The 13,866-nt window shown below is 28.0% G+C and overlaps 1 protein-coding gene across 1 annotated transcript; it reads left to right on the forward strand.

Moving 5' to 3' along the window:
• Positions 1 to 482: 482 nt before the first annotated feature.
• LOC113556430 (LETM1 domain-containing protein 1) lies at positions 483 to 3,779 on the forward strand. The gene is made up of 7 exons (XM_026961371.1): positions 483 to 577; positions 1,613 to 1,922; positions 1,989 to 2,173; positions 2,340 to 2,453; positions 2,774 to 2,945; positions 3,030 to 3,176; positions 3,362 to 3,779. Exons 1-7 carry the CDS (start codon positions 483 to 485, stop codon positions 3,542 to 3,544), a joined length of 1,206 nt encoding a protein of 401 aa, XP_026817172.1. The 3' UTR covers positions 3,545 to 3,779.
• Positions 3,780 to 13,866: the final 10,087 nt, after the last annotated feature.

Genomic DNA, 13,866 nt, shown 5'->3' on the forward strand with positions numbered 1-13,866 from the left:
CCGCGTGACTTTTTTGAAAATATCGATAGCGCGCGCGTTAAATGGCAATCGATAGCAGTATGGCGCGAAAAATAAATTTCGTACGGTCGCTGGGTAAATTATTAAAATATTATCGTTTCTGAATCGGCGGATTTTGTCAGAAAATTTATTGTTTATCGATGTTGATAAATAAATAATAATAGTATTTATACGTCGGGTGTCGTGACTCGTTCAATCATGACCAGACTCGGAGCTGATTTCGTGGTCAAGACTCAAGACGCCAAGTACATTATCAGCTGTGCCGTTATCACTAGTAGCTATCTGTCACACATTATACTTTGTATTTTTGTTTTCGCCAAAAACACCGATTTGGAAATAATATAAAAATGTACATTTTAAACGCAAACGTTTATTGACGACATTATAATATCGGCATTCTGCAATCGGGTCAGAGCCGAGTTCGATTAAACCTGTCAACTACTGCTAGCGTCGGGCTGCGTACGATGAAGTTCATGATCAGCACGTCTCGGCGCTATGCCGCTACCAATTGCAAATTGTTGAATTTCGAAAACACTTACAAAAACAGTCGATTTTTCAGGTATGTGTGTCAGCACAACAGAAAAGCAGATCACTCGTTAAGTCCTTCATATTCCCCAGTATTGTTCGACTGTAATTCCTTCGTCCACTACACGCTGGTTGGATGTTGTGTTTGATAGTACATCAAATGGGTATGGGTCTACCCATTTGGGTTAGATTCATTTAAGTACATCTCTACCAGCTACCTATCAATTTGGTTTTGTTTCTGCTCAGCATTTAATATGGTTGGTGTTTGATTATCCACACAATTTGTTTTTAAGTGATAGGTGCTATATAGACTGTTTTTGTTGAGAAATATTTATCTTTAGCCAAATATTTTACCATACCTTGTAATGAAGAAACATTATTTTCAAATACCTACTACAATTAGACATTAGTGCAATGGTGTGAACATATATTTTTATGTCCACACAATAATAAACCTACCTACTCCCAACCCAAAATATTGCTACTTCTTTAAATATCTATTAATGAAATGTGCCAAGTTAAAAATATTGTAATAGTTGTATAGATACTTTGTCAATATAATATTTGAATTCTACATAGGTGCCTAGAGCTTACATATTTTTATATATTCAATAATTTTGTCGAATAAAAGCATATCATAATAATTTTTGCCTTAACTTTGAATATTTATTTTAACTTTTTTTCATGATTTTTTGCACTCTAATTAAAATAAAATAATTTCAATCATGAGTTCTTAAACTTTTTTAAATATTTCACAAAAAAATTTTTTACAGTTATATTAAAAAGTATGCTTTGCTTAGGTACTATATATTGTATTGAATGACACATTTTTAGATTTTTCTTAGAAAATACTTGTTAACTATGTAGGACAAATTCATATTATTCCTATAGTTAATATAGATTATTTGATAATGTTTCTAACTGTACTGATGAGAATATGTGACAATAATTAAATACAGGAATATTATTGTGAACAGTTAAATGATTATTTTGTTGGTCTACCATTACATTAAACATAATACAATTTAAATATATTAAATGTTTAAATGAGCTTTAAATTTATTTTTAGGAATTCAGTAATTTTGCAGTTACCAAGCAAGGAACCACTGAAAACAGATACAAAACCTTCAACAGTTCCACCCTATATAAGTGGTAATAGTGTTGATAATGCTAACCAATGTTTACAGTCCACTGAAAAGAAAAATGCATCTTCAAATAACACTGATGTGAAGCATGATAATAAATTAGACAATAAACAAAATATGAATGAGACAAAGATCTTAAATGATAATAACTTCACAATGCGACTGGTTAATAAGATTGAAAATTGGTCGCCATCTACTGCAAAGTATGCAAGACTGAGTGTTTTTGGTTGTAAAGTAAGAAATATTTATATAAGTGTATAAAAAATATTCTTTTAAATACATGTTTCTTTTTTATTATAGTATCTATATAAAGATGTTCTAGTGTTACTGTCAGCGTATAAAAAATATTATAGTTCTGATTTGTCGACCTTAACTTATGCTGAGTTGGAGTTAAAGTATAGATTGCCATTACAACTGGTTCGTTTGACACCAATTCTAATTTTTTGGCCTGTACCATTTACTAATTTGTTTTTGTTTCCATTAGCGTAAGTAAAAATATATTTATTTTTTAATTATACTATTATCATTGTTGACAATAATTATCTTTTGTTGCAAAAAATATAGTTCTAGGCTTATTAGAATTTTAATTTTGTTTTAGATATAATAATAAAAAAAATTAATTTTTATTTTTTTTAAACCATTTAATTGTAGGTTCATGTTTCCTAAATATTTATTATCTGAGCATTTTTGGACAGATGAACAACTTAAAGAGTATTGGATAAAAGATCAAAAGAACAATTTTGAACATAACATGAGAGTTTTTGAGTAAATTTATTTATTTTATTTTATTTTTATAGATAAAAAATAAAAACAATTATTATATGAAAATGTTAGTGAAACATAATTATTTATATTTGTAGGCCCTAACCCATTAGGTTGCCTTACTAGAGCCACCAGTTAGACAAATGATGACTTATTGGAGCCTGTACACTAGGCAGCCATAGGCCGTCATATGTCGGATTGGTTGCGACAGCTAAGTTACCTTGTAGTTAAGGGCCGCGCTTATATTTAACATATTTGTACATTGTAGTTATTATTTAAATTTACATAAGCATGTAGATTTGTATGTTAGTTTATTATGTTAGGCATTTGAGTTTAATGGCTGAAGAATGTTCAGATGATATGCTTTTAAAATGGTTTCGTGTGATTGAATGTCTGGGAGCAGGAGGTGTATCCCCAGTGGAAGACATTATTCAAGCCATCCCAGTTTTTACTATGTTTCCGTATCATTTTAGTACTTTACCTCGTCAACATATTGTGAGTTTTTTTAAATTAAATACTTGTATTGCTATTCAAATAATTGTATATTATTGATTATTATTTTTATTTTTTAAATTAAAGACAGTACTATTAAAAATGTATAACATACATCGTGGATGGAGAAGAAGAGTGAGGTTAAAGAATTTAGCACAGTATATACAATTAATGGATAAGGCAATAGAATCTGAAGGCGGACCAGATAAATTAAATGATAGACAATTACAATGGGTATGTTGTTATTAAAATTAAATTAGATATTTCATTAATAATTTAATACGTAAATTAAAGAATAATATTATTGTATAACACATTTGTTTCTAAACCAAAGTATAATTATACATTCTCATGTACTTGATGTAGTAATGTATTAAGTTTTTATTATTTTAATTGGCGGTCTTTTATTTTTGTTGCAGGCATGCCTATTTAGAGGTTTGAGCCCTTTTTCATCATCTAGGGAAACACTTGTCTTATATTTAAAAGACTGGATAAAGATCTCCTCGAAGATTGATAACGATTCACTTAGTTGTATACTCCACTGCCAGGTTTTATTGGCATTAAATCGACCAGAAAATGATATATTAAAAAAGACGGAATAAAGAATGGTGCTTAATTAAAATTAAAGTAAATAACCATTTAAAACATAGACAGAATGAGCCATTGTTAATTACAATAATAATAAAATCTAGTCTGTACTTTTGTTTTGTAGTACTTATGTTAATCGATATTTTGTAAAAAGAAATGAATGTCCAATGGTGTTGATAATATTCTGTCTTGGTGATATTTTATTTTGTTACATTGTAATTTTGTTAAATAGAGTTTTTTTCAATTTTATTTGTGTTTTAAATTTGTTTAAAATCTTTAAAACAAGAACAAAAATTTCAGGAAAAAATCATAGTATTAAAATGTATAATAATGCATTGAGTAAATGCAGTGTGATTCCTAACCTATGGTTATTATTTAATGGTATTTGAAAAAGTACTGAGAGCACAAGATGAATATTTTCATATGGATATTAAATAACTTTATGAAATAATGAATAATGAAAACTTTGTATCTAGGTGTAACTATTTAAAGTATTATTTTTATATGACGTGTTTTTGTTATGATCACTTCATAAATTTCAATTTTGTATTGAATATCGCAAGATTCAGAACAACTATTGAATAATATTATTGTTGGACAAAATTAAGAATTATTCCAAATTCCTGATTATTTTGAAAATTATTAAAAATTTTCACTTTTAAAAAGTTAAATTTTTTGCTTTTGAGAATTTTATACCTAAAACCATCCTACAAATTTGAAAATTTAAGCATATTAATACTTTAAAAGGTGACTAGCAAAAAAAAAAAAAATAACACATTATATTGTTGTAAAGCATATTTATTACTCTACTAAGAATCTAAAAGTTAACATCTTGGACATTGGACAATGATTGTATTTTTATTTAGCTATAATTAATTAACTAGTTTTTTATAGTTAATATATTATCCTGAAATATGGAAAATTAAATTAATTAATGTAATTAAAAGTTATCAATTTTATATTATAATCTATAATTTATAGATGATACTTATTGATGAGATCATCGACGTCATCTGAAATACTTTTAAAAAATTTCTATAAAATAATTATAGTATACTTACCACCCACCCCAAGCTACTAGGATTCTAGTGTTATTAACTTCTTTTTAAAAACTAATTATTATTATTTACAAATTTTTGAATCTTTCTTGATATGTATAGTTGTTTAACCCAATTTTACCAATTTTAGGTGTCAAGACCCATCTACCCACTTAAGGTTAGGTTATTGTATGGATTTTTTTTATTAATTTTGATACCTAGAAGGTTTAACGAGTGTAAACGGCTTTGAGTTATGTTTATAAAAAAATGTATTATTTAAATTCAAGTTTTTCTCTCGGTAAATGTAGTGATCAATAATTAAAAAAAAATTCGGGTAAGTCGCTCTGTAGCATAGTATAGATTTTGAATGTATTTCATCATTGAGTACCTAGGTTACTGTAATGGACATGTTAAATGTATTGATTTAAATTATTAATAATTTCATACGAAAAACGATTCAGGGCGGAAATGGTGTGTGAGCAACTATTTCTAAGGAAATTGTATAATTTATTTATATTACTATTATCTAGGAATTTATCTATCCGTTAAATATTCAGTTATCATCAAATTGTTTAATTTTATTTCAAAGTTGAAGTAGGTAAGTACTTGTATTTGTTATTTTAATTTAATTTTTCTTGTTTTTATGATTCAATCTACCAAGTACTGAAATAGATACTTATATTGAATATTAGGTACCTATTTAAAATAAACCTGTGGTAGTAGCATAGGTGCAATTTGAGTTTTAAATTTGGGGGGCTATTATAACTTTCATGCATGTACTGTGTGTATGCTCCCTGAGATATATAAAGGTGGAAGGGGATATATGCAAACCATTTTTTGGGTGAGGGGGGATAAGATTAATTTTATACATAGATAGATCTTAAGAAAGAGACCCATGGCTACACTCTCTAGATGGTATGTGAATAATAGTTCTTTGGCCTATTTATATATTAACATTGGTGATTATTTCATGCGGACAAATGTAACATGTCCGGACATACACTATTTGACAAAACTGATAAATGTAATTTTGAAATAATTTAATTAATAATTAATAATATTATGTCCATAAAATACTTGTATGTCCGTAGCAAGATATAATAACAATTGTCATTTGTAATAAGTCCATTCTAGTTCCACAAAAAAATTACTTTAAAAAAATATAGAGTTTTAGTTAAACTAGCAAATTAATGTTGTACAGTAAATGTAACACCATATCAAGTTTACACATAAGTTAAAGCTTACATTTAAAAAAAACTATAGGTATTTGAAAAATAATAAAACTTTAAATGGCCCTCCTGAACATTTTGGTATTTGTGACATATTATTTTTGGCTTTTTAGCCATCGATGTATAATGTAAGTATACGTAATACGTAACTATTAAGTATGTAACTGATGAGCTCACTACCCAGACACCCGCAATAGTCGACAGACTGACAGAGTTTCATTCGTAATTCGTATCAACTTTAATAGGATGCGGTTGTTATAGGTAGCTGAATTGTAGGTAAGTACCTATATGCCTATATCAAATGAAGGAAAATAATATTCTGAAACGCGCTCCCTAAGAAAATTATTATATCAATTGGTTATATAGGTTTTTAAGATTTGTAATACAGTAGCTAAGTATTCAGCGGATTTCACACTACAGTTTCTTGGAGCAAAATAGACTTTTAAAATTTATATTTATGTGTTTGGGTGTTCCAATTTACTGTTTTGAGTTTTACTCAGATAATGGTAAAAAACACATTTTAATTTACTATGAAGCTAATTACTTGAATCTTTTGAGTCAAAATTATAAAAAAATAATTTAAAACTATATTCCCAAATTATATATATTAATATCTAAATTCTGATTCTATTCCTGGAAATCCTCCTCGCAGGCTAAAGAGAAGATGGTGTCGTGATCGAAAGTATAATTAAAAAAAAAAAATTCTATAAATTAAACAAATTTCTTTTATAAAGTGTCGCTAGAGTGGCTTCTTTTTTCACGTGTCACATACCAAATTAATGTTTATATATCAGCATATGCTTATTGTAAATTTAAATTACAGATTGTCACATTCTAAACTACAGCTTAAAAACAACTGTATTCTGTATTTTTAGACTTTGAGCGCAACGATAAATGATAAACGACTAATGCATTAATTTTTCAAGACGTGTGTTATTTTATGTATCATCAACTTTAGTAGTAGTAAAAATTATTCGATTTAAAAGTTTGGGGTAGAAGGGTGGTTTTTGGTAACAAATTGGATCTAGTTGGTAGTTGGAAAGTTAAAAGTATTGTTATAGGATGTACCTAACCTCGTATAATTAATTCAAATATAAGTATAACATTTTCATATTATGGGCTTTTATGTATAATATACATTTATGTTGTTATTTTACACTTTATTTTATGTATTGCCAATAATTATTTGCTATACATTTCGTGTATAATATAATTAAAAAAAAATATTTTTTCCTTTTTTTCAAAATATTAGTTTAAAACAATTAAAACTGATAACGCAATGTTTGTGGTTTCACGTCTATTATGCTCGATTTTAAGGATATTGTTGATCTAGTTCTTTCATACACAAAAGCGAAATATGCACTTACTGTGCTATACGTATAATATAAGTAGAGTAGATAGTATTTTGTGGTTATCGAAATAACAATATACGTGGCCACTGGCCAGTATTATCCATAAGCTATTTTAATTTTTTTTATGTGCCTAACTATACGTAATAATGATAATATTTTATGGTATTATTGGTCGTGTATAATAATATTAATATTGTTTATATTTCTTAAAGGAATATTTAAAAAAAATCAACTTACATTTTCAGTATCTATGCATGTGATAAAAATATTATAATAGCTTAACCTATTGGATCAATTTCTTAGAGAAATTCTGCGCTACATATATGCTGTTGTAACTATTAAAATATTAATGCCCAAACATTTTATTCGATGTACGAACCTACTATGTCAGATTATTTTAGATTACATACTTTTAGCGAAACACGTTTTGAAAAATCTGATTTGGTGGTGAATTTCAATTTGTTTTGAAATGTAATAACAGAATTCTTTTGTATGAGATTGTTTTTTTATCGATTGAAAATTTAACAGTAACACAATAATCTCAGTGCTCTAGCACTCATTTAGTACACACACGCAACTAGAATGATAGTAAAAAAAAAAAAAATATCTGGAAAATGTATTTCTGATAATTTGATTAAATATGAAAATGTGCAAAGTAAGATTTATTGTGATAGCTGATATAGTGATATGCAGGGCCGTAGTTAGGAATTTTCTATGGGGAGGGTCCAGTTCCATAGATAGAAATTTTATGACTTACGAGGTGCTTTTGCTTATTAGTCAAACTACCGCCATTATAGCATTAATAAAGAAACCAATATCATTATTTCGAGGATCAATAACCTTTAAAACAGCCTATAGATATAAGGCAAAATTCATTGGCAAGCTAAGAAAGTAAACCAATAAGGTATTAGCTATTATTTAAAAAAATAGAAATGCAATAAAAATGTTGTTTCGGATTTAGATAGATAGTCTTCAGTTGCAGTATAAATCAAATAAAACAAAGACAAATCTGCAGATATTCCTAATTTTTTTTAAAACAAATATAGATTAAAATAGAAAAATAAGAGATCTTTCATAACTGAAAAAATACATTTTTATATTTTTAAATAATATTGATCTAAGATTTTTTTTTAAATTTTTAATAAATTTATTAAAATTTTATATTTTATATGTTTTTATATATGCAACGGGAGACTTTTTTTCCGTGCGACTTTTTTACCAGAAGCATTATACTATAAAATATGTACTATATATTAAGTATTTATTCAGTTAAAAAATGGTTTGAAAAATTTTAAATTTTAGAATATACTAGAAATTTTTACATTTTCTACTTTGTTAAAGGGGGGTTGAACCTACTTAACCCTCCCCGTAGCTACGGCCCTGGCGATACGCAAGGTATGTGCAGGTGCGGGGTGGTAATATCACATTTTATAGGTTACCGGAGATCGACTTCACGTGACTGGTTTTTCTTTTAATAACATAAAATAGCTATAAAATAAGAGATGGAAAGTACAAAGTATTTTGCTCGAGGACGCATGAACGATGAAACGTCTACGTGGACAGAAGAATGTTCAAACAGGAAAATTATTCGATGGTAAAAAAGTACCCATATAAACCAAAAATAAAATGAAAAGTCTTACCTAAAAATAAGTATAAATACCTACATATTTTGGAAATTTAATATTTTCATTATTATTGATGATAGGTACTCGGGTAAGAAATCTAGCATGTATTGTACCTATGATTTTTTGTACACGATGATTGCATGTAAATGAACCATGGTTAGGTTGAATAATTGCAATAAATTCAAGCTGTATGATTTTACATTGTAAGTAGGTACTTAGAAGGTATACTTTCGAAAAAAGTACGATAAAATCGGAAATTTATATCACGTTTAAATGTTTAATGCATCCTTTTCGATATCGTGATTCGTACATTTCGATTCGGTTTTCATAAAATCTAAATAAAAATTAAAGTTATCTTTCGTATTCATTTAATTACAACTATTCACATGGTTATAAAATTGTGTGTGCATTTATTTATAGGTAAGTGCTTACGTAAAATAAAAGCACACGGGGTTGGCTTATTTAATCAGACACATTTCATTTTTAATCTATCTTATACATTATATATTATCGACGCAACAGACAGTTTTTACTCGATTATTTTTCCAATAGGTTCGCATTTCAGCAACAAAAGTTATCATAATAATATGTCAATATGTTAGTAATATTGATATCGATATCATAAGATATCTTTTATCGGTATGATGGATATTATTCAAAATCATAACAATAATTATGTAAGATTCAATATGCTGTTATTTATTTTCAAACAATGTAATAAAAAAACAATTTATAGTTTCAGGGAATAAACTCCATGAGAAACTTTGTATACACGCATACCACCCAACATAATCTTGTTAAGTACTTATAACCTATACATAAAGAATTATTTAAAATAATTATATTGAGGTGACTTTTTTTTATATACCTACGTATAATAATATCATCATTATAAAATACGAAAAACATTTTTGAGGGATTGAATATTTATTTTAAAAATGATTTGATTGTATAATCCTTAAATAGGCTAAAATTTTATTATTCGTCACTGTAGTTATTAAAAAGTGTCAATCCGGGTAAAATAACTAATTTAATAATACGGATAAAATATAAATTAAAATAAAAAATAATTTTATTAAAAATGAAATTAAACATATTATATCTTTATACCTACTTAGGTATTAAAAATAATTTATATATTAATTATATACCTTTAAAAAATTTAAATTATAATAATTTATGTATGATTAATTTGACATTTTAAGAATTTAACAAACGTATATTTAACGTATGCCAAGAAAGAATCAAAAAACTTGTGATACAAATAATTATAAAATAAAATGCATTTTTAATCGACAGTAAAAATAAACACTCCACTGTCAACCGTTGTGAATGTATAAATATAATTTTTTCCCTGTATCTTTAAAATGTGATTTTAATTATGGCTTAATATTGTTTATATAAAGCTTATTTAATTGTATATTTTCTACTTTATGGAAATAATTAATAATTATGAAAAAACATTTTTTAGTGTTTAAATGCTTACGAGTTGACAATTGTTTCATTTAGATCTGGAATCTGGATTTATTATTTTGAAGATGACACATTAAATATAACTTAGTAAGTCATTAAGTTTTAAAATAAAGTTTTTTATATTTATGATTTTAAAGTGCTGTTTACTAGATGATATTGCGTATGATATTAATTCTAATAGGGTAACACGTCATGGTTATAATAATTATAGCTACAATAAAGTGTAAACATATATACAAAAAAAATAAACCTGTTATTAATTCAAATAAAAATAAATATAAAGTACGTTTTATAATATTTAATTTCAAGAGCAATTTACTGTACATTGTTATAGTTTTTGTATTTTTGAAATTTAAATATCATCAATCATCAATATTAGACATTATTTAATAAATATACATTTCTGAAGCTTAAACGGAAATCTCGTGTTTTGACTAGGCATTATAAGGATCTGCATAGTCACGTCGTTTTGATATTGCATAAAATATTCACCCACACATACACATACGTATCTACAGTGGTGCAATGTGCATATAAACAGTGTAAGCGTTGTTTACAATTTCTGTTGTGAAATATAATGTTGTGAGTTTATTTTGAAATGGCCAAATAAAAATCTTATTTCAGCCACGACCAAGTACTAATAATGTACAATTATATGTTATTACATTCTATTGATGGAATTATATTATTTTTTTTTTTGTATACATATATATATATTATTGTCATTTGTTGTTAATCCAAAAAACACCGATGGTTTTAGGTATTACGGCCGACGGAGGCCGTAAGAAGTCGAGGATATTCGGTACAATGTTTCTCGAACCACCAGTACACGAAAGTTCAGGTCAACAATGCGTTTTATATAAATGTGGAAAATAAGACGTGTTTTAAGCGATTCCAATTCCAATTCTTATTTCGTGCATGAGACTATTACAGTTTAATCAGCTTATTGTACAAAAGTAATTGCATTGGAATAATCAGTGTACACGGGATAGTCCAAGCGGCGGTGGTACTGACATATAAACGATTTTCAAATGGGTTACAATGACACCAACCGTGGTCTTAACCAACATCTATTATATTATTATTTACTCCGTTGCGTTGATACGGCACTTGGGCTGTTATCGGCCATCAGTATTCATTGACTTCCGAGTTCAGACATTTTTTTGCAAAATAGTGAAATTCGTTAAATTTTACTGATTAGGTGCTATAATTAAACATGGATGCGATCAATTGGTCGAGCTAATTATAAAAATATTATCGTTTTATAGAATTTCATTAAATCCCCTGTTCCTTAACCACATATTGGTTTGACGTATACAGTACAGATCAAACATTTTCTGCTAATAGAATATTGACGAGGTCCATAGTATCGAACCACAATATTTTAACCAGGAAAAATTCATGTTCACCGCATATAGCAAGTATACATAAAATATATACGTATAATGTATAAAATATAATATATACATTTGTATACATTTATATAACCATGGCTGTTCAGTACTCACATCGTCGAACGTGTATGCACAGTATGTAATATCACAAGTTAATTACTTTAGCTCATATAATTCTGTAGAAAATCGCGATCAACAGAATCCGCGGAAACGCAAAAATATGTTTCCATGTTAGATTGAGCTAAAAAAATCTTTGATATTTTATTTCATACAGATGTGTTAAATAAAAATTAGTTAACTATTTTAAAAGCATATTTAGACAGGTGGTTATTTTAGATTAAACATACGGAAAAATAAGTTTAAAAAACACTTTAGTTATAATATAACATAATTTTGTTTTATATGAAAGAAATCATCTATGTTGTATATTATATATATATACATACATATATACATATATTATATTACAATATAATACGATTTTATACCTCATGTGTTTATTATTTTTAATTAAAAATAAAATTGATTATGAATAGTAGTATATGGTAGGTAAATAGAAGGCACAAGTAGCAAGTATGTACATTGTGCAGTCAAAGCGAAATCTTTTAGAAACAATATAAGAAATGATTATTGAGTTTCCTTTTACGAACTAATCTAAGAATTTTACAATAAGCGATGTAAATTTATATTACATTGTACATATTAGGTAGTTACGTTCCATATAATAGAAGCATGTCTTGGATTCGTATTTATAATAAACGAGAAGATAATCGTGTAAACATTGAACAAGAATGTAATAAACGTTAGTTTTTTTGCCGACCAAGGTAATTAGAAATTCTTGCGTATGTTATTAATCCAACTGGATAAAAGAATTGCCTACTCTTTACTGCCTTACTGTATATTCTTATATTGGGGGCTAATATCTATTTAAACATACATACTCATATTAAATACTGAATTTAGTTTTAGTGAATTTTTACCTTTGAACAATTACCTTCCAATTGCACGCGTTCTCGATCACGCATAGATTAATAACGATAATATAATAATTTCAAAATTAAACAATAAAACAATACAATTATAATTATTCATTTTAAATGTTTTCATTTCCCACTGTTGTCAAATTTGTTAAAATATATCATTTCGACTTCGAGACTAATGTGTACAAAATAAACAACAGCGTAAGATCTTTTTTCTTTGACTTTGATTGACAGCACAGAGGGGATCACTCACGTTGTTATAGCGTAGCGTACTGCTGTTATCGTTTATCGATACAATATTAACAGTACTAAACAGGCGTGGGCGTGTGCAGGCAAGTCTTCCGCTACAATTCTTAACAAAAAATACAACATTATATAATAAATATTAAAATATTATTTGCGTCAAAAAGTCTTCCCGGCTTGCGGAACCAGCCGGTCTAGAGTCGTGCAATAGTGGCAATCCTCGCAGGAGTGCAGGTTATAGAAAATCAACAGGTCTGAAAGCCCGTCTTGCGATCTTCTTGGCTAGGTGTCACGGTACGCACCCGCTGGCCCGGAGTCTCGTTCTGTTGGAACATAATCGTGTGTGCGTGTTCACGCGGCAGGGGAGAGGGGTGTTGGCGTGTTGCTTAGTAAGCCATAGCACTTCCTGTCCATTGGTCCTTTCTTCTGTCTCTGTTGTCTTATCTTTCGGTTTTTTCCAACGTCTCCGCCAGTCTACCGTGACGTAAAAGGACTATGAGCTGCGATGAGAAATGACCGAGAGTTGATGGTGTCTATGTAGGACGTTTATCCCACGAGACTAGGTATTCGTGGGGTCGCACAGCTGATCTTGGATGTCGCGTATAGGGTGATGTTCTTGTGTCTTGTCATAGGACAAACGCTCGCATTGCCCACCGGAAATAGTGCAAGACCTACCAATCTTATTCATAAATTGTATTTTTTTTTAAGTATATCTTATGATCCTCCTTAATGACAAAAAGTTGCGTTTACCTGTGGCCAAAGCTCATCATTATTCGATTTCTATGATGTAATTGAGTCAAGTAAAACGTTTTCATGAAATGCAACTGTATTTCTCATAAATGCGTATATTTTGTAACGAAAATATAGTTTCATAATTCAATATTAAATCATCTAAATATAGTATTAAAAAAACTTTTTTTTGTAAAATTATTTTATGATATTATAAGACGGGACATCGTTTAATTATTTTTAAATATCTACAATACATATGGGGTATTTTTTT

The sequence above is a fragment of the Rhopalosiphum maidis genome, chromosome 1 (assembly GCF_003676215.2).
Source record: "Rhopalosiphum maidis isolate BTI-1 chromosome 1, ASM367621v3, whole genome shotgun sequence".
NCBI lineage: Eukaryota > Metazoa > Arthropoda > Insecta > Hemiptera > Aphididae > Rhopalosiphum > Rhopalosiphum maidis.

Coding starts and splice junctions, on each gene's coding strand:
- LOC113556430 (XM_026961371.1), top strand. CDS start 483: ATGAAGTTCATGATCAGCACGTCTCGGCGCTATGCCGCTACCAATTGC. Junction 2,174..2,339: donor TTGTTTTTGTTTCCATTAGC/GTAAGTAAAAAT, acceptor ATTTAATTGTAG/GTTCATGTTTCCTAAATATT. Junction 3,177..3,361: donor ATGATAGACAATTACAATGG/GTATGTTGTTAT, acceptor TTTTTGTTGCAG/GCATGCCTATTTAGAGGTTT.